At 40.1% G+C, this 27,482-nt stretch overlaps 1 protein-coding gene and 1 long non-coding RNA gene across 2 annotated transcripts in view; one reads left to right on the top strand and one right to left on the bottom strand.

Moving 5' to 3' along the window:
- Positions 1–611: 611 nt before the first annotated feature.
- On the bottom strand, positions 612–25,077 carry LOC125356495. The gene is made up of 3 exons (XR_007211908.1): positions 24,439–25,077; positions 2,442–2,448; positions 612–659 (listed from the first exon to the last, which is right to left on the bottom strand). It is a non-coding gene; the product is annotated as an uncharacterized LOC125356495 (long non-coding RNA).
- Positions 11,843–27,482, top strand: part of Slc3a1 (solute carrier family 3 member 1) — a 34,423-nt gene continuing 18,783 nt past the window's right edge. The window contains exons 1-4 of the mRNA XM_048353007.1: positions 11,843–12,372; positions 16,209–16,388; positions 16,533–16,687; positions 23,130–23,255. Coding sequence (XP_048208964.1) covers positions 11,943–12,372; positions 16,209–16,388; positions 16,533–16,687; positions 23,130–23,255 — 891 coding nt within the window. The 5' untranslated portion in view covers positions 11,843–11,942. The remainder of the gene's footprint in view (positions 12,373–16,208; positions 16,389–16,532; positions 16,688–23,129; positions 23,256–27,482) is intronic.

Here is a 27,482-nt window from a genome sequence, read left to right as displayed (position 1 = left end):
TAACCATACAGTAAAGCCTCAATAACAAATTGCGTAAGTTATTTTTAAATTGAGCATTTCATTAAGATACGCAAATGGAAAAAAGTACTAATGTTCACAAGTTCAAAACATAATACCATTCAACTAGAGTGACTAAAATATAGAGACTGATGTTTCAATTGTAAGCAAGACTATAGACCAAAATCTTTCACACTTCTGGGCAAGTAAAGAGCCCTAAACACTTAAGGAAATAGGTTGGCAGTTTCTTATAAACATTTAAAAATATTATTACACTATACCTATGACCTAACAGTTTTACCCTTCAGTGTTGTTCAGGAGAAATACAACTTTGTTCACATAGGAAGTGGAGTGCACTAGCCTTGACCAGAAAAAGCCAAGCTAAAGCACAAGGCCACGAGTTCTAGCCCTAATGCTGATACAAAATAAAAATAATAAAAATGTGCTGACACAAAAACTAGTGGACTGGGCTTGGAACATGGCCTAGTGGTAGAGTGCTTGCTTCGTATACATGAAGCCCTGGGTTTGATTCCTCAGCACCACATATATAGAAAAAGCCAGAAGTGATGCTGTGGCTCAAGTGGTAGAGTGCAAGAGAAGCCAGGGACATTGCTCAGGCCCTGAGTTCAAGCCCCAGGACTGGCAAAAAATAAAAACAAAAACTTGTGGACTTTTATACATGAATGTTTACAAAAACTTGGATTTTGGTGTATGTTTATAAAACCCTCATAATAGTTTTGATTAGAAACACCCCCAAGAATCTATTATCTGGTAAATGGCTGAGTCATATCTATGCAATAAATTGTATTTAGCAATAGAAAGAAACTAGTTGGGTGCCAGCGGCTCATACCTGAGAATCTGAGAATTGTGATTTGAAGCCAGCCTTGGTAGAATCCCTGAGACACTTATCTCCAATTATCCAGAGAAAAAGGTGGGGGAAGTGGAATTGTCACTCAAGTGGTACAGCGTCAGCCTGGAGCAGAAAAGCTAAGAACAGCACCCAGGCCCTCACTTCAAGACCCAGGACAGGAAAAAAAAAATTAAGCAAAACATGGGTGAATCTCAAAAGCATCATGCTAAATGAAAGAAGACGCACAGAAGACATCTCATCTGACTCAATATATCTGAAGATTGCAGTAATATAAAAATATTTTGAGGGGCTTCATTGGAGGGAGGGGCATAAGGGATCTCTATGGAGTGAAAACAATGTTCTAAACCATGGTGCTAAACATTACATAAATTACTTGATGAGAATGTATTTGTACCTCATTTACCTTTTTTACAAAGAAAAACGTGTTAGCATTCTTTCAAACCTGCTTGTGTTTCATCATTCTTATTTTTAAATATTCAAAAAATTAGGAACTTGAGATGAAAGTAAGACAAGAGTACTCTAAATTTTATTTATGCCCTGAGGTAATTTTCACATGAATACCTTCATATCACCTGTATAAATAGCACCAGGGATTTATGGAGAGACTATATATAATTTATATAGAATATGTATTATATAATATATGATGTATTACACATTTTATCATATATTAATATATACCAACATATACCTTTTATCAAGCTAACGTTAGAAGAAAGTTCAATTAATAAAGGGGGAATCCATCAAGAGAAAATAATAGACATTAACATATACACTAAATGTTAGCACACACAAACTAATTAAACAAATACTTCTCAATTTGCAAGCATTGATGGACCCAGCTTCATAATAGTGAGAGACCTCAATATGCCATTCCTGCTAACAGCTATGCAAAAAAAAAAAAAGCAAACACAACAAAACTACAAAGGAAACACAACAAACATCTGCGAAGTATGTCACCCATAATACATAATATACATTTTTTACAGAAGTACATGGGACTTTCTCCAAAACAAATCATATTTTAAGACAGCAAGTCTTAGCAAATATAAGAACATTGAGGTGCTGGGGATGTGGCTTAGTGGTAGAATGCTTGCCTAACATGCATGAAGTCCTGAGTTTGATAGGAATCCTAAGTACTGCATAAACAGAAAAAGCCAGAAGTGGCGCTGTGGCTGTAGTGGTAGAGTGCTAGCCTTGAGCAAAAGAAGCTCAGGGACAGTGCCCAGGCCCTGAGTCCAAGCCCCAGGACTGGAAAAAAAAAAATTGAAACAACTCCCTATATTCTTACTATTAAACCATAATGAAATAAAATTAGAAATTTGTATTTTTAAACAACTTTTGGTGGTGTTTTGTTTTTTTGCCAGTCGTGGGGCTTGGACTAGGGGCCTGAGTACTGTCCCTGGCTTTTTGCTCAAAGCTAGAACTCTACCACTTGAGCCACACAGTGCCACTTCTGGCCTTTTCTGTGTATGTGGTGCTGAGGAATTGAACCCAGGGCTTCATGCATGCTAGGCAAGCACTCTACCGCTAAGCCACATTCCCTGCCCTTTAAACAACTTCTCAACAAAACAAAAACACTACAGGAAATATGAAAACACATGGAGACTGAGCAATATCTTGTTAATGACTGGGAGGTCACTGAAGAAATGAGGGAAATAAAAATGTTCCTGGAGCTGGGTGCTGGTGGCTCATGCCTACAATCCTAGCTACTCCAGAGGCTGAGATCTGTGGATCATTGTTTGAAGCCAGCCCTGGCAGGAAATTCTGTGAGACGTTTATCTCCAGGTAACCACCAAAAAACTAAAAGTGGCTCTGTGCTTCAATGTGGTAGAGCACTAGCCTTGAGTAAAAGAGCTCAGGGCCTGAGCTTAAGCCCCAAGACACAAACACACACATAGTCATGTCCCTAGAATGTAATGAAAATGAAAGCACAACTTACCAAAACCTTTCAAAGGTTTCAAATACAACAAAGGAGTGTGAAGAAACAAGTTTATAGCTATGAATGACTACATACATATGTATATATATATATATATGTATATATATATAGAGAGAGAGAGAGAGAGGGAGAGAGATCTCAAATAGCCTAATATGTTTTAAAAGAAACACAAGAATAAACCAACTCCCAAATGGACAAATGGAAATAATAAAAATTTGGGAAAAAATGAAATTGAAGCAAAAGAAAATCAATGAAATAAAAAATGTGGACATGGGTATATGATTGGTAAACTCTAGTCAATCCCACCGAAAGGAAGAGGGAAAAGACCCAAATTAATAAAATTAGAGACAGAAAAGGGACCATCATAGCCAATATCAATTAAATCTAGAGGATCATAAATACTGTTAAAAGCATATTCAAATAAACAGGAAAATCTAGAAGGATAAATTTCTACAAGGCAAGCACTCTTGCCACTAGACCATATTCCCAGGCCGTAGGATAAATTTCTAGATGCATGTGACCCACCAAAACAATTTAGAAGAAATGTAGTTTGTTAGTATCTTTATCTTATTGAATGCATTTGACTATTGCTTTTATATGGTTGTATTATTTTTTCATCTGTAAGTGATATTAAGATTTTTTAGTAACATTTGTCTCATTTTCAAGTTCTGTTCATAGTTTGGGGCTATTTGTTTAGCTATAGTTACACAGTTTAACTTCCAGAAACCATTTAAAAATATTTTCCTAGTAGTTAAGTAAGTTTATCTTCTCTCTCTATTGGGATAAATTTATTTTTTTGCTTCTAATTAGAACTGTTTTGTAAAGATACTTTATTTTGGATCATATTTCAGTATTTACTTCAGGACCAAATTGTTTTTGACAACTGAAAGAAGATAGGTTTTAAGAGACAAGCAAATTTGTCTAAGTGATCTTAGCCAACGATGGATACAGGGTTGAATCTTAAAGATCATCCTCTGACTGAAGAGTTTCACTTTTAATTAAATAGTACCATGTCAAGAACACCTGACTGAGAGAAATGATAAATATCTATACTTTTGAGCAGGATGTACTTTCTACTTTGATTCTCCCTCCACCCATTGTTCTACAGAATAGGTTTAGGTCTGTTGACTCTGAAATAACTCTTCTTTTATTCATTTAATAATGTCCCAGCCAATGAACTAGATGCTGTGAACTTGCAGTGGACTGCAGCACCCTGACAGAGCTAACAGCTTCCGCGAGCCAGTGGGCATACAGGTAAAAGCAATATAGCAAATCTGTTTCTTTTCATTATTTTATATTAATATTTACAAATCTGACATTTTATATCCATGTACATATTGGCTGGTTTGTACGGAATGGAATGATGTGATAATTTTGAATTGTAATATGTTAATTTTCATTGCATATTTTCTGTTCGTTTACAGGATCTTTCTGGTTGGTTCTTGTGATGTACTGTTCTTCTGTGTGCCTTCTAGATATATCACTTTTTTTGTTTCATTAGCTTGATTGTATAACTCCCTCAGGATTTGAATTTTCTGAGCTGCTTTCTCTTTATTATCTCTGATATGTGTTTTGATTACTTCAGTGTTTGTCCCACATTTATATTTTCAGATTTTTGTAATACTGTGTTCCATTTTTCCCTCTTCTCCCCCCTCTATTTCTCCCCTCCACCCTTCTTTCCTCTCCTGACTTCCACCCTTCCCTCTTCTCCTCCCTTCCACCCCTCTCTCCTTCTCCCTTCCCTTATTTCTCCCCTCCTCCCTCCCCTCTCTTCTTCCTCTTTTTTCTCCTCCTCCTTTTTCTTGCTTCTTATTTGTTCAGCTAGCAATGTACCGCGTGAGTCACATCTCCAGCCTTACCTTCTGCTGGTTATTTTGGAGATGGAGGCTCACAGACTTTACTTCCTGAGCCCTTGTGTCACAATCCACTGGATCTGAGCCCCCCGAATAGCTAGGATCACAGTCTTGAGCCCCTAACACCTACTTCTGTGCCGCTCCATTTTCTGACAATCAGTATTTTCTTTCTTTGGCTTTCTGGTTTTCCTCAGTAGTGGGATTTGAACTCAAGGCCTCATAATTGCTAGGTAGGTGCTCTGTCTAAGCCAAACATACAATCCTTTTGCTTTTGGTATTTTCATGGTTTTTCTTGTGGTGATCCTCCTATGTATGGGTCCCTATAGCTGAGGTGACAGGCATATAACACCATGCTCAGTTTATTGGTTAAAATGAGCTCTAACCAAAGATGTCTTCAAACTACAGGTATAGATCTCTGCGAGGCATCTGGGATTACTGGCATGAATCATGGCATCTAGCCAACTCAATCTTTAGATCTCAGTCTCTAGATGTCCGTGAGGCATGTGGGTTTACTGGCATGAATCACTGCATTGGCTAACTATACCTTAGTGCTTTGCTCAGAATTCTTAGCATAGTAGATGCAGGTGGTAGATCTAGGCAGAATCCAAACTTAGGGTTCTCTAACTTATTTCCAATAAGTGCTGGGAATATGGCCTAATGGCAAGAGTGTTTGCCTCGTATGCATGAAGCCCTGGGTTTGATTCCCTAGCACCACATATATAGAAAATGGCCAGAAGTGGCGCTGTGGCAAAGTTCTATCCTTGAGCAAAAAGAAGCCAGGGACAGTGCTCAGGCCCTGAGTTGAAGGCCCAGGACTGAAAAAAAAAAAAAAAAGAATAACCTACATTTATTATGAAAACTTTTAAAAATTCAGCAAAATCTAAAGATCAAATTGTCCGACACTCATCTTAAAACCTAGAGATAAGAAATGTAAAATATGTTCAATAACTAACATTCTGTCATATGGTTTATTTAGCTAGTATTTGTATCATTGAACATTTGTGTTTTCCCATTGTTCACCATTATAAATAGCACTAGTTTTTAAGAAACAAATTTTGTTTCTAAGATTATATTCTTAAACTAGATTTTTTTTGTAAATGGAGTCATTGAAAAGGGTAGGTATACCTCTCCCTTTTCTTTTATTACAAAAGTTTTCTATTCTTAGGGCAATTAAATTTAGTTAAGTTGAAGTAAAAAGTCAAAGTCCAGAGCTCTTTGCCCTTGCCCTCTTATTCTTAGTTTTCAGTCACGGGCTGTTGGAAATGTAGCATGCATATGTTCACACAGATCTGGGTTTATCATAGTGTTTGAAAACATTTTCTAATTCATGCCATAGTCTGAAATTTTTTCTTTTGTAGCTGAGATAAACTTATTTCTTCAGGAAGCTGTATATTGTGCCATTGTTTGAATAAGTTATAATTTACTTAGGTGAAAATGCATGGTGGATGTTTTGGTTATACCTAAACATCTTTGCACATAGTTCTTAGCAGTTAAATCACCAAGAAATATTTTAGTATAGTTATATAATTTATAATATATATATATACTATTCCCAAATCATTCTATGCAAAGATTGTGCTATTTTACATTCCTGTTTTAAGTATGTGGGAGTTGAATCCTGACATGTTTCTTGGTGCTGGGTATCATCACATTTCCTCATTTTTTATGCCAGAATTCTTTCAATTTAGAGTTATTTTCATTTTGAGTAATTTAAAATTTCACTCAAAATTTTGAGTAACTTTGTATGTGCTTTACATTTTTCCTGTTAACTTTATATTTATATGCTTTTTCCTATTTTTGGTGTGAATTTGTAGACTTTTGTAGTTATATGTGTTATAGATAATTTTATTAACGTGTGCTTTTGATCTTGGTAGATTGGTCTGTTTTTTTTTGGCCAGTCCTGGGGCATGGACTCAGCATTGTCCTTGGCTTCTTTGTTTTTTTTTTTTCTCAAGGCTAGCACTCCGCCTCTTGAGCCACAGCGCCACGTCTGGCCATTTTCTGTATATGTGGTGCTAGGGAATTGAACCCAGGGCTTCATGCATACGAGGCAAGCGCTCTTGCCACTAGGCCATATTCCGAGCCTGTCTGGTTCATTTTTATTTTTGCTTTTGGAACAAAATTTATCCACCTTTTACTTTATAAGATCTAGGTTTTTAAAATTTTTTATTGTGAAGGTGATGATGTACAGAGAGGTTACAGTTACATAAATCAGGTAATGAGTATATATCTTTTTGAACAGTGTCACCTCCTCCTCATTTTCTCCAAGGTCTACATTTTAAGGAATAAGATAAACTACCTAGCTCATCTTTTTCACATAGCCTGTTTTCCCACTCTCCCTCTCTTTCAAACTCAGAGTCTCATTCTTACTTGGCTTTTTTTTTTTTTTTTGGCCAGTCCTGGGCCTTGGACTCAGGGCCCTAGCACCGTCCCTGGCTTCTTCCCGCTCAAGGCTAGCACTCTGCCACTTGAGCCACAGAGCCGCTTCTGGCCGTTTTCTGTATATGTGGTGCTGGGGAATCGAACCTAGGGCCTCGTGTATCCGAGGCAGGCACTCTTGCCACTAGGCTATATCCCCAGCCCCTTACTTGGCTTTCTTGATCATTAACACTTTAACCAAACCTCCATTCTAGCATTTTTCTGATTTAACTGAGGATAGAGGTTGCAGACTCTTTTGGCTCAGGCTGGCTTTAATTAATGACCTTCTGGGTCTCTTGAGTAGCTAGGTGTGAGCCATTGGCATGCTGCAGTCTCTTTTTGGTGATTCCAATCATTATTTTACTTTTTAAATATTTTTACAGTATCAGCTCCTTTTTCTGGAGTTTTTAAATCTAGTAAGTTTAGCTTTACAACCTGAAAATTGTTAACATTCATACTATACATTGCTGAATTACTTTCTAGGATTATTATTTATTTATTATTATTATTATTATCAATTTTTGTTAGACCTTTATCAGCACTGCTGTTTATATTCTTTGCCAGTGTGAATGCAAATGCTTGTAATTATTCTCTATGACATTAGTGAGATGTTGTGAAATGTCTGTTTATATTACTTTTTTCAGGTTTTTTTTTTTTTTGCTTATTTTGTTTTTTGCCAGTCCTGAGGCTTGAACTCAGGGCCTGAGCACTGTCCATGGCTTCTTTTTGCTCAAGGCTAGCACTCTACCTCTTGAGCCACAGCACCACTTCTGGCTTTTTCTATATATGTGGTACTGAGGAATCGAACCCAGGGCTTCATGTTTACGAGGCAAGCACTCTCACCACTAGGCCATATCCCCAGCCCCCAAGTTACTTTTTAAAGAGCTTGTAGCTTTCATATCCTCAAGGATCAGTGTTGTTGCTGTTATTATAAGATGTAGAGAAGATGAGAAAAATACAAAGAATGTTTCTGTCATTAAAACATAGTGCAGTGATTTTGTTTTTCTCCATATTTTTGTCATTTATTTTTCCTGTCACTACTGTTACCATTCATTTATGACAGCAAAATTGACCTTTGACTCTTGCATCTGGCAAGAGAAGATATCAGGGGCTGGGAATATGGCCTAGTGGTAAAGTGCTCACCTCATATACATGAAGCCCTGGGTTCAATTCCTCAGAACCACATATATAGAAAAATCCAGAAGTGGTGCTGTGGCTCAAGTGGTAGAGTGCTAGCCTTGAGCAAAAAGAAGGCAGGGACAGTGCTCAGGCTCTGAGTCCAAGCCCCAGGACTGGCAACAAAAACAAAACAAACAAAAGAGAAGATATCAGGCAAGACTCAAACACTGTAAAGGTGATAGGATCTTTTGGCTTATCCTATTATCCTTCCATCTGCAAGTTTTTAAAATTCATTTAATAAATGTATTTATTGTCAAAGTGATGTACAGAGAGGTTACAGTTTCATACATTAGACAGTGAGTACATTTCTTATCAAACTTGTTACCTCCTCCCTCATTTTTTCCCACCTGACCCCCTCCCTACCTCCCCCCTACCAGAGTTGTACAGTTGGTTTACAGCATATTGTCTTCTAAGTATTGCTGTTGTATTGCTTCACCTTTTACCCTTTGTCTCTCCATTTTGATGTTCTCCTTCCCTTCTCTACTTCTGATAAACGTATAGACAATACTCAGGGTACCAAGATCAGTTACAGTGACATCAGGGGTAAAACCATGGGGAAGAAAGACAAAAGAAATGGCATAATTTTACATGGTGTGTTGAACATGACAGCAACAACGACAAACCACTTATTTCCATAACTTAGAGTTCATTTCCCTGAGCATCATCATATGTGTTCATATGTACATAGCTATTGAACTATTGTGATCTTCTGCTAGAACTATCCTAGACATATACTAATTATTACCAATGAGGAAAACCATAGAATTTATGTTTATGGATCTGGCTCATTTTACTTAGTATGATTTTTTTTCAAGTCCTTCCATTTCCTTACAAATGGAGCAGTGCCATTCTTTCTGATCGAGGCATAGAATTCCATTGTGTATATGTACCAGATCTTCTTGATCCATTCGTGTACTGAGGGGCATCTGGGTTGGTTCCATGTTTTAGCCATGGTAAATTGTGCTGCAATGAACCTAGTTGTGCTGGTAGCTTTAGTGTGGTCTTGCTTGTAATCCTTTGGGTAGATGCCCAAAGCGGGGCTGAGGCCTCATATTTAAGATATATTTAAAACTCAAAAAATTAAGTTCCCCCAAAACAAATCCTCAAAGAAATAATAATTGTCCCCTTAATAAATGGGCTGAAGACCAAGAGAGAGAGTTCTCTGAAGAGGAAATGAGAATGGCCAGGAGACACATAAGGTGTTCAACATAAAAGAAATACATATCAAAACAACATTGAGATTCCACCTCACCCCAGTAAGAATGTCCATTATCAAGAAAACTAATAACAACAGATGCTGGTGGGGATGTGGCCAAAAGGGAACCCTACTACGCTGTTGTTGGGGATGTAAACTTGTTCAACCACTATGGAAAGCAGTATGGAGGTTCGGTCTCCATGAGTTGCAGGATTTTTTATGGTGGCTTTTAGTGTTGAGCTATAATTTTATTCCACTGTGGTTTGAGAGAATGCAGTGAATGATTTCAATATTTCTGAATTTGTACAGATTTCATCTGCAAGTTTTATAGGCTGAAATTCCCTGACTGCTTTTCTACTAACTCTATCACTACTGGATTTTGAACTCAGAGCCTTGTGACTTGCTAGGCAAGTTCTCTACCACATCAATCCAATCTTCTCTGCACATTTCCAATTTAAGATTTAATCATTAAGGGTTAGTTATGTTGAACTATGGATCTTTTTTCATCATGTTTACCCTAAACAGGAATTGATTTTCAAAAATTAGCTTGTAGAGTTATTTGAACTCCAGCCCTGCCCACACCCATCCTTCCACCCTGTCTCTTAGGCGTCTTGGTCTTGTTGGTTAATGGTCTTCTGCCAGGAGTTCCAGCAAGGGCAGTGATGTTTCCCCTCAGGCCCTGAACATTCTGAACAACTAGCCACAGGCTGAAACTTCTAAAGCTTAGCCAAAGTAAACTTTCTTGTTTAAAACAAGAAAAACTTCTGTTGTAGAAAGTACCATTCATCATTCTGTGTGTTTGATTTTTGTTTTGTTTGCCAGTCCTGGGGCTTGAACTCAGACTCTGAGCATTGTCCCTGAGCTTCTTTTGCTCTACCACTTGAGCCACAGTGCCACTTCTGGTTTTTTCTGTTTATGTGATACTGAGGAATCGAACCCAGGGTATGCAAGGCAAGCACTGTACCGCTAAGCCATATTCCCAGCCCATTCTGTGTTTGGTAGATTAAGCAATATGAAAGCATGGAATTTAAATTCCTTTGGCTTTTAAAATTTATTCAACATGTATAAATTAATAATGATAAAGGGTATCACTCATTGGATGCATTAAGTGGGCCAAGTATTAAGATATACTCACTAAAAAATAAACTAGAGAAGATCAAGTAGGTCCATCTCACTTTACAAAATACTCAATAATGTTATGTAGCCAGATAACATGCCTCTTGTGAGGAAACAATAGAGGCTCATATCTGATGAAATGATTCATGGGCTGTTTCAAGTGTACTGGTTAAATGGAAATCACAAGTCATCACATTCTCTCAAAGTTAGCTGAATCTTCTTACTAAGCACCTCCGGTCTCTAGCAGTGTCCATAGCCTTGCAAATGTGGTTTTACACTTGTCAATGATTAAGCAACTGTTTAGTGCCAGTATTAAGGATTATTTACTTCTAGTAAAGAACTTGAACTTGCTAGACAGACTCTTTTTCTCCTTTACACCCTGGAATTGTGTATAAGAATAGGCAGCCAATCATTTTTGAAACAAGAAATGAAAGCATGCAAGCATGTGGGGTGGAGCTGAGCATACACAAAGGCAATGGATACCCCGGCACTGAGGTAAAATCAGCTTCTGTAACACAGTACAGTGCTTCTCTGCCTCCAGACATTCTCCCCAGTGGATTTAGAGGAAGAGAGGACACATTTAAAGCAAATACCCGGTTACACTTCCCTGTGGCTTATTTCACTGAGCATAATGTCCTCTTCAAGGTTTATCCATCTTCTGGAGTGTGAAAAGTTTCTTTCTTTTTAAGGGTGAATAATTCCCTTGAATATATACTGCATTTTGTTTAGCCATGTAGCTGCTGATGGCCATTTGAGTGGTATCTTTTTTTTCTTTTTTTTTTGTCGGTTGTGGAGTTGGAACTCAGGGCCTAGACGCTGCCCCTGAGCCTCTCTGTGCTCAAGGCTAGCCTAGCACTCTACCCTACCACTTGAGCCACAAGCACCCCTTCTGGTTTTTGAGTGGTGACTTGGAGAGTCTCATGGGGACTTTTCTGCCCTAGCCTGATTAACCCATCCTCAGATCTCAGCCTGCTGAGTAGCTAGGATTACAAGTGTGAGCCACCAGTGCCAGGTTTGTTTCTCCTTTTTGAGGCTGGATAGATTGACACTTTGGTTTTTGTAGAAACAGTGGTAGACTCAAGCAAGTTAACACCACGTTTCCTTGCTATGGAATCATCTTCCCACCCCTCCCTCTGTTAGGGTGGTTTCAATAGCTATGTCAACCTCCTCAGTGTAAGATTTTTTTTAAAGTCCTCTTTACCTTTACCCTTTCTTCCTTGGCTGGACTTTGTCCCCACCAGGCTTATTTATAAACCATGCAAAGCTCATTAACAAGACAAAACACTCAGCAAGCTATACCTTTCCACCTCAGTCTCCGCAGAAAGACACTCCTCCCTGAAGTCGGGCGCTGGAAGGGCTGAGTAGGGAGCCATGGCTGAGGACAAAAGCAAGGGAGACTCCCTGAGGATGAGTAGAAAGGGTTGCCAGACAAATAATGGGTTTGTCCAAAATGAAGACATCCCAGAGCTAGACCAAGAGCCTGGCAACTCCAGCGATCCCCCACCGCACAAGCTGGTGGACTTCCTGGACTCAGGTGAGCCTGGCAACACCAGCCTCCGGCCCTTCGCTGGGATGCCCAAGGAGGTGCTGTTCCAGTTCTCTGGCCAAGCCCGCTACCGCGTGCCCCGGCTGCTCCTCTTCTGGCTCACCTTGGCTTCTGTGCTTCTGCTCATTGCCATCACCATAGCCATCATTGCCATCTCTCCCAAGTGCCTGGACTGGTGGCAGGCCGGCCCCATGTACCAGATCTACCCAAGGTCTTTCAAGGACAGCGACATGGATGGGAATGGAGACTTGAAAGGTGAGTGCTCTGAGACCAGTGGCTTTATGGTGTCCCCTTCCTTAACACAGGAATGCCAAGGTCCCATGGTAAGCACATTCCAGTGTGACTGCTCATCTGCTTTTCTCTGTGTTCGTGGTGTTGAAAAAAACACTCAGCAGAACCCAGAGAGGCAAAGGGCTATTTGTTGAAGGTCTTTGGTCCAAAGGAGTTGTTCACTTTATCATGCGCTGAGAGCATATGCTTGCTTGCTTATTAATCCTCACTTATTACTGGGAGCAAGTTTCCTCCTAAAGTCACTTTTTTGCTTCCTGTGCACTTTGCCATTGGACCTATCAGAGCCACAATTGGAAATTGCTCTTCCAGTATGTGATATGGCTGGTTGTCTGACCAGTTTATAATGCATAAATATGATTTTGCAGCAACAAAAAAGTAACATTTTGGACTGGGAATATGGCCTAGTGGTAGAGTGCTTGCCTCATATTCATGAAGCCCTGGGTTCAATTCCCCAGCACCACATATATAGAAAACGCCAGAAATGGCCCTGTAGCTCAAGTGGTAGAGTGCTAGCCATGAGCAAAAAGAAGCCAGGGACAGTGCTCAGACCCTGAGTCACAAACCCCAGGACTTGCAAAAAAAAAAAAAAGTAACATTTTTAAAAGATGAAGGCTGAACTAACTTTCAAGTTTAAATCCTGAGATATGTAGCCAAACAATAAAGGCATTGGAGTGTGCTGGTTGTTACCAAGATCAAAGATTCTTTAAAAACAATATTCATATTAGTGAGAAAATAGGAATAAATACTTCTTTAAATTAAGCTAACAACTTCCAGAGAATTATACATATAGAATGTTCTTAGGATTTATTGTTCCAATGAGGCTACTTTTAAAAGTGAAATCGTGGGCTGTTGTGATCCAGTCGGTGGAGTGCCTGTAGAGCAAGCACAGGCCCCTGACTTCCAACTCTAGAACCTAATGACAAAGGGTGGGAAAATGAAGTTGTGATACCTAGTATGTGTAAGGTTAGCCAGAAAGGAAACCTGACACAAAGTTCAGGCAGAAAGGAGTTTATTGGGGGGAAAACAAACTGCCAGACTACACAAGATGGAGGAATGGGGAGACATAGGGGAAAGAAGAAGGGAAAAAGAGAGAAAAGAGCAAGACAGTAAGAGTGAAAAGGAAAAAGAGCAGGGACCGTGTTGAGCCGGATTATATAGGGAAAGGTGGGAGATGTGGCCAGGTGGATTGGATGTGACCTCAGAGCAGGGGGAGGAACTGCCTCCAGGTGTGCCAGTTACCTAGGTAACTCACGTTCTGGGCGCAGACTTAAACAGGTGGGGGCATCTGCATGCAGCCCTCCCAGGGGGTGGACCTTACAGTATGCATAAACTGGAACCGAGCACGGAAAACTGGTTGGTAGAATCACCCTACTTTGGGGCCAACAATAAGAAACAAGCAAAATTTTTATGATGATCATTGCTTGAAGAAAATAAAACGATCTAGTCTGTCTTTAAAATATTATATATGTGAACTTGAAACCTCCAGCTTAATTACTAAAAGACTTTTCTCTTGCACACGCATATCATATCCATTATCTCTCCCTCATATCCACCTCCCAAGGTCTTGAATGTACTAGGTAAGGGCTCTCTACTGACCCCAGCCCTGTAATTGGACAAAAACATAACTATTTTGATGGCACAGCTGAAATCTTTTATCTTCACTAGCTTCTACCCAACCTCTTTAATCAGAGTGTAGCCCCTATCCAGATTCCTGTGGTGCTGTGAGCTGTGCGCTGGAATGTATCAGTGACTTCCCTCCTTCTGCCCTATGACCCCAGCAACCTGCAGCGTGTTACACACTAGGAGCTTAGCAAAAGTGGTACTTTAACTAAATAGAGCCTAAATCCTTAAATCCAAAAATACACTCTCTGCTTTCTAGACTTCCTTTCCCTATCTCTTTCCAGATAGACCTCATATTCCTACAAACATGGCAGTTTCTACTCTACTCCTGAATTTTTCATTTCCAATTACTTTTCCTTGAGGAAATAGATTTCTGTAATCAATAGCCTTGGTCTTTAAAATTGAGGGTCATTTGTTGTTATTCTGGAGAAATGACTCCAGGTTTGTCTTTGATGATTTCCTATGTGTCCGAGGATTACTTGTTTGCTTTGTTTTCACCATCATGTTCCTTTCTTTCTCTTTTCCTCTCTTTTTCTCTCTGAACTGGGGAATGACACATTCAGAGTACACATTCTGCTGCTGAGCTTGTACTTTTTATTTTGTTTTTAAAATATATATGGCACCATTTCTGGTTTAAATCAGAATCCTGATATCTCTCAGCTGCCCTATGGCAAACAGAAGGAAGCAGTCTCTTACCTGGGAACAGCCTAGATCCTAGGAGAGGGCTGATTTTGTGTGTTGGTCCCAGTGACTTCCAACCTACTCAGCCATGCCCTCTCATAGGCCCTAAGAGTCATGGAAAACACACAGAAAGTCGTTGGTGATTAAGTTCAAGACCCAAGACTCTACATCTGCATTCAGGACTCAGAGCTAGCAGTAAACATACAGCCAACAGGGACTTAACATTTTTTTGTTTTGTTTTGTTTTGTTTTTTTGCCTGTTCTGGGCCTTGGATTCAGGGCCTGAGCATTGTCCCTGGCTTCTTTTTGCTCAAGGCTAGCACTCTGCCACTTGAGCCACAGCGCCACTTCTGGCCGTTTTCTATATATGTGGTGCTGGGGAATTGAATCCAGGGCTTCATATATACAAGTCAAGCACTCTTGCCACTAGTCCATATCCCCAGTCCACTTAATAGTTCTTGTAACTCCATGTCTACCAATGGCTGGGTGCAGTGGCATATCCCTATTATCCCCAGGTTACTAAATAACCCCCCCCCCCGTTATCCCCAGGAAAGCTTCAGTGGCAGGACCTCAGCACAGGCCAGTGTAGTCATAAAGTAAGACATTATTGTAAAAGTAACCAACACAAAAAGGGGCTGCAGGCATGGTTCAACTGGTTGAGCACCAAGTATGAGGTCCTAAGTTCAATTCTCAGAACTATAAAAATAAAATAAAATGAAAAGAAATAGGTGAAATCAATAATGTTTTGTTTAATCCAGTGTGCTCATTATGTCATTTTAGTATATAACCAGGGTAACTTTTTTTTTTCTTTTTGCCAGTCCTGGGCCTTGGACTCAGGGCCTGAGCACTGTCCCTGGCTTATTTTTGCTCAAGGCTAGCACTCTGCCACTTGAGTCACAGAGCCACTTCTGGCCATTTTCTGTATATGTGGGGCTGGGGAATCGAACCCAGGGCTTCATGTATACGAGGCAAGCGCTCTTGCCACTAGGCTATATCCCCAGCCCCCCAGGGTAACATTTTTAATGACCTACTGTACATACTTTTTTTGTTGTTGTTCTAGGTCTTAAAAATCTGGTGTGTGTTTTACTCTTCCAGAACATCTCAGTCCAGACAAGTCACACTGCACGTGCTCAAGAGCCACATGGGACAAGTGGCTAAGGGATGGGCCAGTGCCCCTGAATGACCATGAGTAATTCTGCCTTGTTCCTTGGTACCTAGGCTAGCACCTGGCCTGGAAACCATGCATAGGATGAATAATAGTACTGTGCTCTTTGTTTTAAATTTGGCATCTGAACAAGTAGCGTGGGTTTTTTTTGTTATACATCCATGTCATTCATATACTGTGCTATTTGAATGTTGCTCAAATTCAACAAAATTTCCAATATTTCTGCCTTCAAATTAACTATTTTTGTCTTAGACATATTTTCTTTATTTTCAGTCCTTCAAATGAAAAAAAAAGTAGGATTTTTTTCATGGGTTTGGCTTTTTTTTCTCCTTCAGGTATTCAAGATAAACTGGACTATATCAGTACTTTAAATATAAAAACGGTTTGGCTTACTTCTTTTTATAAGTCATCGCTTAAAGATTTTAGATATGCAGTTGAAGATTTCCAAGAAATTGATCCTATTTTTGGAACAATGACAGATTTTGAGAATCTGATTGTGGCCATACATGATAAAGGTAAAGTGATTGGGAATCGGGTGGGACAGGGATGAGGAGTGAAAAAAGTACTTCTCTAAATACTTAAACATTTTCTTATCGCTTAACTATTATGTATTATTCTACTAATACTTTCCTAATAGTTGAACTGTTTCCATTCACTAGGTTTAAAATTAGTAATTGATTTCATCCCAAACCACACCAGTGATAAACATGCTTGGTTTCAGTGGAGTAGAAACCGGACTGGGAAATATACTGACTATTACATCTGGCATGACTGTAGTCATGAAATGGGCATCACTATACCACCTAACAACTGGGTAAGTGCTGACCCACCTGATTGGCTAATGGACAGCAGCAAATCTGCAGGGACTGAACTAATTCTTTACAAAGCCCTCTTACCGAAAAGCATGAAAAGATATTGTTTATATGAAGGTGAAAAAGAAATAGAAAAAAAATCCCAAACGTCATTTAGATTTTTGATTACATTATACATTGGGTATATTGTAGCAAATTTTAAAACTTACTCTTGCTTCTTGCCTCTTCTTCTCACATTCCATTCCTTTCCATTGTGTCCAGCTTGGATTCCATGTCCCATTCCTATCCAGACACCTTTGCTTTTCTGACTTTTTGACTCTCCCCTCCCCTCCAAAAAAACTAGCAGGGAATTAACACTAGCTAAGCAGGTGGTCTGACCTCATCTTATCATTTCTTTTCTTCTTTTTTTTTTGTCTGCCAGTGGAGCTTGAACTCAGGGCCTGGGCACTTCTTTTTGCTCAAGGTTAGTACTCTACCACTTGAGCCACAGCGCCACTTCTGTCTTTTTCTGTTTAGGTGGTACTGAGGAACCAAACCCAGGGCTTCATGCTAGCTAGGCAAGCACTCTATCACTAAGCCACATTCCCAGCTCCTCATCTTGTCATTTCTGAGCAGCATGGTCAACTTCATAAGGAACAGAAGCCATCAAACCTGCCTGTCCCCAGCCCCTACCCTCTTCTTACCTGCTATTTTTATAGCAGATGCCCTGTCCTCCTAGTCTAGGGTGACTACATTCAGAAGATAAAAATGTAATCCTAGCTACTCAGGAGGCTGAAGTCTGAGGATCCCAGTTGAAAGCTATATCTGGCAGGAAAGTCTATTGTCGGGATCTCTGAGGACCCCTTCTCCTCCCTTCCCCGGAGGAGATGTTCCAATGTCGGCGTCTCGAGGACCCCTTCCCCCCCTATCTCCCGGTGGGGGGGGACTGCCTGAACCTTGATTTTATGGAAGAAACTCCGCCCTACCCCTCATACCGGCAGAAGGAATAAGGTGTGTCCTTTCTGGACTGCTCTAGGCTGAAGTGGGATGCCGAAATCCCTTCCTCGGCCCCCCATAATGTGTCAGGAACCGCAGGACAAAGATAATGGGGAGATGGCTGGATGGTTGAATGAGTCTCAAAGGATTTAATTGGGAGGGGGTTTTATATAGTGGTAATGGCGGGAATGGGAAGGACTTGGGCCATTGGCTAAGCCGGGCTGCCCATCAGGTGATGTCATGAAACTTCCTTTGTGGGCTGGACAACCCTACCATGGTGGCATGCACGTGTTCGCCCCCCAGGGGCGGGAGGCTTCTTTTCCGGTTGAGGCCAGAAGGTGGGAGGGACTCGCTGTTACACTGTCCCAGGGCTGGGGGAAGGGCAACGTCTCGCTCTTGGCGCCCTTCCCCCCCAAGGCCAAAACTGAGTCCCCAACAGTCTATGAGATTCTTATTTCCAATTAACCACCAGAAAACTGGTAGTAGAGCAGTGGCTTATAGTGGTAGAGCACCAGCCTCAAGCAGAAAAGCTCAGGGACAGTGCCAGGCCCTGAATTCAAGCTCCACTACTGACCCATCCCCCCAAAAAAATTAAGATGTAAATTAAATCTAAGTTTGAGATATGCAATGATTTTTAGTATTAACTATTGTATGGACCATACTTACACAAGGCCTTTTATATCTGTGCTATCTGTATCTATAGATCCAATCAGTTGCAAATGGACTGAGTTAGTAAAGATTTGTTTCTGGTCATTATTCTCTAAACAATACAAAGAAAGCAGCTATTAACAGTAACAGTTACACTATTTGGAATGGGCTCCAGGAAGCTCTTAGCTGTTAGCCCTTATAAAATAAAAAAGAATAGTACGTACTTCCAGTATATAATGGCATGAAATAATATTTCCTTTCTAAAAGAGAAGAATGAGAACATAGAAAGTTGAGAAAGGCTAAAACCCACCAGAACAAATACTAAATACTGTACCTCTACATCTGGTATCTGGGGGTACCTGGTGTCATGATGTGAGTCGCAGTAGGCTCGTGCACTCTAACCTAGATGGTCATGATGTTTGCAGCTCAAATGGCTTCTGTCTTGTGCTGGCTTCACTTGCTACTTTCGGCTTTCCTCAGCAGACATTTTATGTTGTGGATCTCCAACCACCTTCTGGGTTTTCAATGGACACTGTGACAGCATAATGAATCCTCCTCTTGGGAGGGCTGTCTTCAGAGAATCAGACAATGCTACTGTGGCCTAGCCTTCCAGGCCTTCCTTTGCAATCAGGGTGGATGCCCCCAGGACCCCATAACTATATTCTACATGACCAGTATCAGTGGACAGAGTCAGGGTCAGCTGCCAGCTTATTAGTCAGAATTTTCCATCATTTGAGAGAACCAGTGAAAGGAGGAAGGATTTATTTTGCTCATGATTTCAGAAGTTTCCGTCAGTTATGGATGGTGGGGAAGGTTTGGCAGTCTCCTAATAATGTAAGAAGCAGAGAAAAGAGATGCAAGGGATAAGGGAAAAACATATTCTTCAAAGACACACTTCAGTTATCTATCTACTTCTCACAGTCATGACTTTTTATCATCTCCCATTATTAGTCCATTCAGACTTTTAATTCATCAGTAAATGAAACCATTGATTAGGTCAGAGCCTTGACAATCTAATTGTCTTTGGCAATGCCCTCATAGACAAACCAAGAGGTGTACTTTACTAATCTCCTAGACATCTCTCAATACGATCAAGTTGATAATCAAGATTAACAAACACATATACTTTAGATAACCTAGCGATGACTTAATGAATGTGGAAGGGCACACATAGGAAAAGGCAAATACTATGTCATTTTATTTAGGAGATTTGAATATTTATATATTTCAGTATCTAAGAGGAGTGCTCTGGCAGCAATAAATAACCTGTAGATGCCAAGGTATGGCTATATTAAATATTAAAATATTATCCTGTTTTTGCCAGTACTGGGGCTTGAACTCAGGGACTTATGGTCTTGCTTAGCTTTTTTGCTCAAGGCTGGAGCTCTACAACTTGAACCAACAGGTCCACTTCTGGTTTTTTCTCATAGACTTTTCTGCCTGTTGATACTCAGATCTCAGCTTCTATCTAGAGCTATCAGAGACAGCTTTAAGCATTGTTTTCTGAAATTCAGTTTTATCTAGCTTTCTTGTATTCCTTCTGGCAATTCTATTTTTGTCTCAGTCCAAATATTACTTCTATTTTGGTCTGCTTTATCTTTTACTTTTCCTTGGGATCATCTTACCCCACTGCATTTCCTTTTCTCTTCTTGACTTTCTTTGTAAATATTTAAACATTCTGGCTCCTGGACATTGACTTTTTTCTGACCCCAAGGACTTTTGGTATTGACTTGTTTTAAGACTGATTGTGATCTTTCTACAGCCTCTGAAGCTTCAAGCTCGATGACTGCTACCACCATGAAGCCTAGTAATCAAATGATCAGGAAACCATGAGAGTTTTACCTCTTTAATTTTCCCCCTCTTTTCCACCTATTTATTAAACTAACAATCATATTGGCAAACACAGTAAATGTTTACTTTGTGCTATGCTTTCTGCTAAGTCCTTTGTATCATTAATTTGTTCAACCTACCCTTCAATCCAAAGAATTAGATGTTAATTCCCATTTGTAGACAGGCAGAGTGAGGTCACACAACTAGTAAATGAAAGGGCTAATGACCTAATATAGTCAGTGCAGTGCTACAGTCTGTTTAAAAATTGAACCCTATCTTCTATCGACTACCAGATAGTAACAGCTGCCTCTTTTGTATCAGTTTTTTCATTCTTCCATCAGTTCATCACTAGTCTTAATTTTACATTAACTTAATTTCTAGAATATTTTATCTAATTACTAATGTATTTATCTAATGTCTAAGAATATTTAGCATCTTTTCATTCATTTATTCCTAGGTGTTCATTTCTGTTTAGGCTTTCTTCCCCAGTCTCTTTTAGATTATTTGTAGATGTTGGTTAGACAAACTGTAAAGATTTCATTTTGAGTTGTGCCTTGGTAGACCATGTGGCAAGCTACCATGGGTGGATTTCCTTGAAGGCAACGGAGCCTGCTCAGCTTTAGTCAGTTACCATGACAATGTGGACTTTGTATGACTGGGGCTTATGCAGAACTCCCTAGTTTTAAAAAGGTTTTCTGCTCTTTTTAGCAGGAAATGAATAAAGGCCTGAGAAGGAGCCCAAGAAACTCACATTTTAAGGGTCATACAGTAGCCTAAGAAGGAATGGCTAGAGATTTGAGGGCAAGCAGGAGAGTCTTGACATGGAGTTATAGACTGAAGCCTTCTAAAAAGAGGATATAATCCACAATGTCAAACACTGCTGGGCATCGTACTCAAAGTTGCCAGATGTTTTTAAAATTAATTAATTCATTTTTTATTGTCAAGATGAAGTACAAAGGGCTTACAGTTACATACATTAAGGAGTAAGTACATTTCTTGTCCAAGTTGATATGTCCTCCCTCATTTTTTCCCATCTTCCCTCCTCTCCCATCCCCCCCAGTTGTACAGATAGTTTACAACATATTGTGTTGTAAGTTTTGCTGTTGCATTGGTTTGCCCTTTACCTTTGTCTCACCATTTTAACATTCTCCCTCCCTTCCTTTCCCTAATTCAGACAGACATATATAAAATACCCTGGGTACCAGAATTGAATACAGTGACAACAGTGGCTAAATCATAGAGAAGATAAACAGAAGAAAAAAATGAATAATTTTATATAGTATGATGAAAACAATAACCTCAATGATAAACCACTCGCTTCCATATTTTGGAGGTCATTTATCTTAGTGCCATCTTATGAGCTATTGTGATCATCTGCTAGGACTATCCTAGACATATACTAATTATTACGAATAAGGGAGACCATAGAGTTTATGTTTCTTTGGGTCTGGCTTACTTCATTTAGTGTGATTTTTTCTAAGTCTTTCCATTTTCTATTTGTTTTTTGTTTTTGTTGCCAGTCCTGGGGAGTGGACTCAGGGCCTGAGCACTGTCCCTGGCTTCTTTTTGCCCAAGGCTAGCAGTCTACCACTTGAGCCACAGCTCCACTTCTGGCTTTTTTCTATATATGTGGTACTGAGGAATCGAACCCAGGGCTTCATGTATACAAGGCGAGCACTTTACCACTAGGCCATATTCCCAGCCCCATGTCTGTCCATTTTCTTATGAATGGGGCAATGCCATTCTTTCTGATAGAAGCATAGAATTCTATTATGTATATATACACCATAATTTATTAATCCATTCATCTACTGAAGGGCATTTAGGTTGGTTCCATATTTTAGCTATGGTAAATAATGCTGCTATGGACATGGTTGTGCTGGTAGCTTTAGTTTGGCTTGTTTGTGATCCTTTGGGTAAATGCCCAGAAGTGGGATTGCTGGGTCATAGGGAGCTCTATGTTTAACTTTTTTTTTTTTTTTGAAACTTCAGCTGCAACAGCAAAAGAGATGGTTTATTGTACACGCGTCACATTCAGCCACAACTATGAACAGAACTAGTCCAGAATGTCACAGGTCCAGGGCACAGGACCGTCAGGGGGTGCTCCATTATTAACAACATGGGTGTCTTTCGGAGATCGTCTTGGCGATGGAAGTTCTAAGATCCACAGGGAAATCGCAGACAGCGGCTTGCAGTCCAACTCGTATCAGCCTCTGGGCCTGTGGCATTCCTTGTATCTGTTCCTCAGGCCTCGACGTGTGCACAAACTTGCTTACTTGGACCTCTGCCTCATCTTTCTTCTTTTGCGCTTCAGCCTGCGCATTCGCTTCTTCCTCCACTTGGCTCTCATAGCGCAGTGGTTTCCAGGAAGATGGCGCTAAGGCCGAGAGCTATGTTTAACTTTTTGAGGAACCTCCACATTGATTTCCAGAGTGGTTGAACATGTTTACACTCCCACCAACAGTGTAGTAGTGTTCTCTTTTGGTTGCCAGACCTTTATTCCTGAGGTCAAATAGATTTTTGTAGTGAATGGTTATAAAAAAATTTCTTGTAGATATAATTTTAAATATCTCATATATCTGAGTTCAAGTCCCAAGGCTAGTAGAATATGTCTTTTCCTCCATTGACCACCATTTGTTTTGTTTTTCTATAGGAATCCAGATCCTGAACAGAAGATTCAGGAATGTATGATAGAGAGAGCAGCTATTTAAATTGCCTTGTCTTGAGTTTGAAATCACTGGTTTGCTATTGTGGTTGTTATGAACAGCACTTAGTGAACAAATTCATCACAGTCACACTTATATGGGCATTAGGGCAATGGGTGAAATTCAGAGGAATTAATGTAGCTCTTTGTAGAATGAAAAATAGAAAGAAAAGAAAAAGGATTTATGCAGTTTGTCCACAGAGCCTGAATGAATGACTCATTTTTTTTCGTGAGAAATACCATCATATAAGTAAGCTGGGTAACTAATGTGTTCTTCTGTTTGCTAGTTAAGTGTATATGGAAACTCCAGCTGGCACTTTGATGAAGTGCGGAAGCAATGCTATTTTCACCAGTTCCTGAAAGAGCAACCTGATTTAAATTTCCGAAATCCTGATGTTCTACAAGAAATAAATGTGAGTATCGACACCCATACAGTCTTTCTTCTCTATTAGTGGGAACTAAAGTGGTTTATTTGAGGCACTGTATATTTAACAACTATGTATAAGTGGTATAATTAAATTATCAGATGCAAATACAAACTAACATTGGTGACTCCTTTTCTTGTATTAGTTTCATGAATAATATTATTCATTTAGAATAATCTAAATGAAAGTGGGGTGTGTGAAATACCTGGTACCTTAGCTCTGAGTTGTTCCTTGGCCTACGACAATAAGCTGGTATGGAGGTGAGGACATTTGCTTTGGGGTCTGGCTCCTATAGCTATAGTGGGCCTTGGGGCATATTATTGTCATTGTCCATGACTTAGCTTCTCACATATGAAATACAGTTGATGATAATGTGTGTCAGAGGGCTGTCTGGAAGCTTTGATGAGATAATCATGCACAGTACTTCCATAAATATTAACTTACTGTTTACTCATTGCTAGACTCCAGACTAAGAACTAAGGAATGTATCAATGAGTGAAAATAAGCCCAGCACTCTGAGTTCCCCATATGAGAGGATGGCAGACAATCGACAGAACAGAAGTAACACACGGGGAGATGGTGAATGCTCTGGAGAAGGAATGAGGGAGCTCCCAGTAGAGATGGATCTATTGTAGAAAGTGATTAGAAGAGACCCCTGGGAAGACATTCTGCCTGTCAAAGACCTGAAGCATAAAAGGAAGTTACAGGGGCTGGGAATATGGCCTAGTGGCAAGAGTGCTTGCCTCATATACATGAAGCCCTGGGTTGGATTCCTCAGCACCACATATATAGAAAAGGCCAGAAGTGGCACTGCGGCTCAAGTGGCAGAGTGCTAGCCTTGAGCAAAAAGAAGCCATGGACAGTGTTCAGGCCCTGAGTTCAAGGCCCAGGACTGGAAAAAAAAAAAAAAAGGAAGTTATACCTGGTGCAAGTGACTCACACTTGTAATCCTAGCTACTCAGGAGGCTGAGACCTGAGGATCTTCCATTTGAAGCCAGCCCAGGCAGAACAGTCCCCATGAGACGCTTATCTCCAATTCACTACCAGAAAATCAGAAGTGGATCTGTGGCTCAAAGTGGTAGAGTGCTATCCTTGAGCAAAAGTTGCTTAGGGACAGTGCCCAGGCCCAGAGTTCAAGTTCCAGGACTGGGGGGTGGGGGAAAGAAAGAACTGGAGTTAGAATTTAAATTTCAGATAACCAATTAAGATATTATTTGGGATATGCTTCTAAAAGTATTCATTGGTTACCTGAAATTAAGATTTCACTGTGTGTCCTGTATTTTTTCTGGCAGCCATCCTAGTGTGCTAGAGAGGCAAGAGGGCAAGAAGCAAGGACAAGGCATGAGAAGCAAGAAATGAGGGCTGCTCAATAGGCCTTGAATGCTGATACAAGGTCCATAGCCAGCCACTGGAGCCCTCTGAGCTCCTGTAGCAACCCTAGGTGACCTCAGCTGGCTCCCACACACATAGTGCTGGCCCTTCTAACGATACTTGATGCACAGTTCACAGGAAATAGCAGCCATATTGTTCTTATTCTTGTTGCTGCTGCAGCTCTAGCCACTGTAGATGGGCTGGGAGGCAGGTGGAGAGGAGACCACATGGGACAGATTTCTCTGAGTACCTTTTTACAGCTCACCTTGCAACCAAGTAGAGTAGATGCAAGAGTCACCAGGGATGCCTAACTCCCTTAGTTTCACTTTGTTCTTTCTTTATTTTGCCAGTCCTGGCACTTGAACTCAGGGCCTGAGCACTGTCCCTGAGCTGCTTTTGCTCAAGGCTAGCACGCTACCACTTGAGCCACAGTGCCACTTCTGGCTTTTTCTGTTTCTGTGGTGCTGAGGAATCGAACCCAGGGCTTCATGCATGCTAGGCAAGCACTCTACCACTAGGCCCCCTTCCCAGCCCTTTCATTTTGTTCTTAAGTAACAGTTTTACTGAGATATAATAATCCAGATGCCATATAACTTACCCCTTTCAAATATATGGTTCAGTGGTTTTAGTATATTCAGAGTTGTGCATCCATCCCTATTAATTTCAGTGCATTTTCATCAAGCCTGAAAAGAATTCTAAATAATGCCAGCATTCTGAGCACTGAGGCAGAAGTATCTTGAGCTCAAGGCCAGGCTAGGGTACTTGATGAAATCTTGTCTTAGAAAAAAAATATTAAAACCCATAACCATAGTAATTCCTCTCCATCCTTCGTCACTTTCTTTCTAAAAGCCTTGGAAACCACAAATCTGTGTTCGAACTCAGGACATTCCATATAAATGGAACCATGTAATATGTATCTCTATGTCTAAACTTCTGAAGTACTTCCCATAATGCCTGGGCTACTTTAGATTTCTACTGGGGTTCCAGTTTCTCTACATTCTCACCCATGTTAATGCTGCTGTTTTCTTTAAAAATCATAGTTACCCTAATGGGTGTGAAGTAGCATCTCATTGTGCTTTATATTGCATTTCTCTATTAGCTAACTTATAGTTTATTTGTATGTTTTCATTGTAGAACTGTCTATTTAAGTCCTTTGCCCATTGAAAAATAAACTTGTCTTTTTATTGTTGTCTTTACATATTGTTGTTATATTATACTATAATGTTATATATTGTGTTGTTATATTGTTGTTGCCTTCATGTATTCTGGATATGTGATTTGAAAATACTTTTTTCCATTCTGTATGGGTTCTTTTTCTTGATGTACAAATACAAGTACAAGAGGTTTTAATTGATGATGTCCAATTTGGTTGATTTTCTCTTGTTGTAGAACTTTTATCATGTTGTTTAGTAACTACTGCTTAATACATGAAGCAAATCATGAGGATTTACTCTTTTTTTGTTGTTGATACCAGTGCTGGGGCTTGAACTCAGTACCTGGGCTCTGTCCCTGAGCCTCTTAGTGCTCAAGGCTAACATCATCGTACCAGTTAAGCCACACTGCCACTTCTGGATTTTTCTGAGTAGTTTATTGGAGATGAGAGTCTTACAAACTAAATTCAAACTGCATCCTCAGATCTCAGCCTCCTGAGTAGCTACGATTATAGGCATGAGCCATTGGTACCCAGCTTACTATATATATTTTTTTATTTTTTAATTTTGGCTCTTAATTTAGGCAGTCTGTGTTCCATTTAAAGGTATCCAACTTGATTTTTTTTTTTTTTCCAGTCCTGGGCCTTGGACTCAGGGCCTGAGCACTGTCCCTGGCTTCCTTTTGCTCAAGGCCAGTACTCTGCCACTAGAGCCACAGCGCCACTTCTGGCCATTTTCTATATATGTGGTGCTGGGGAATCAAACCCAGGGCTTCATGTATGGGAGGCAAGCACTCTTACCACTAGGCCATATTCCCAGCCCGCGCAACTTGATTTTTTTTAATGTGGCTGTGTGATTACTCTAGATAAGTGTTTTAAAAGCAGGCTATTCTTTTCACCACTCACCCCCATTGAATTTTCTTAACAGCCCTAGTTGAAAATCAACTGACCATGTAAGGATTTATTTCTACACTTTCAATTCTGTTCTATTCATTTATATGTCTATGTTTTTTATCAGTACCACATTGCCTGGATTCCTATAGCTTTGTGCTAAGTTTGGAAATCAAAGCTTTGTTCTTTTTCAGTAGTTTGATTATTCTAAGTCCTTTGCATTTCCATATCAATTTTTAACATCAGCTTGTGAATTTTGCAAGGAAGCCTGCTGGTAAGCCCTGTGTGGTAGGTGATTTCCTGATCATGTGATGCTCAAAACAAGCCTAGTTTATGAGGTTTTGTAGAGAAGCAAACTAAGGCTTAGAGAGGCGGTCATGGTCTGCAGGAGTACAGAGGAGGATTTAAACCTAAGCCTTGGGATCTTAATTCACCATCCTTACCTCAACCCTGCAAATGGTTTTCATCTCTGTGCTTCACTCTTTTTACTTTTTTTTATTTTGTCAGTTGTGTGGCTTGAACTCAGGGCCTGGGCACTGTCCCTGAGTTTTTTTTGCTCAGGGTTAGTACTCTTTCACTTTGAGACACAGCTCAAAGTGATGGTTAATTGGGGTCTCATAAACTTCCTGCCTGGGCTGGTTTTGAACTGCAATTCTCAAATCTCAGCCTCCTGAGTAGCTAGGATTACAGATGTGAGCCACCAACACTCATCCTCCTACTTTTTATTCAGTTTTTACATCAGCCTTTGGTTTATTAGGCAGTTGGCTTCTCCAGGCCCCTTGTGGTGATGGTGATGGATTATC

The sequence above is a fragment of the Perognathus longimembris genome, chromosome 8, assembly GCF_023159225.1.
Source record: "Perognathus longimembris pacificus isolate PPM17 chromosome 8, ASM2315922v1, whole genome shotgun sequence".
In the NCBI taxonomy this organism is placed as follows: Eukaryota; Metazoa; Chordata; class Mammalia; order Rodentia; family Heteromyidae; genus Perognathus; species Perognathus longimembris.
Note: the sequence above shows the minus strand (reverse complement) of the source record. Positions and strands in the feature narration are given on the sequence as shown.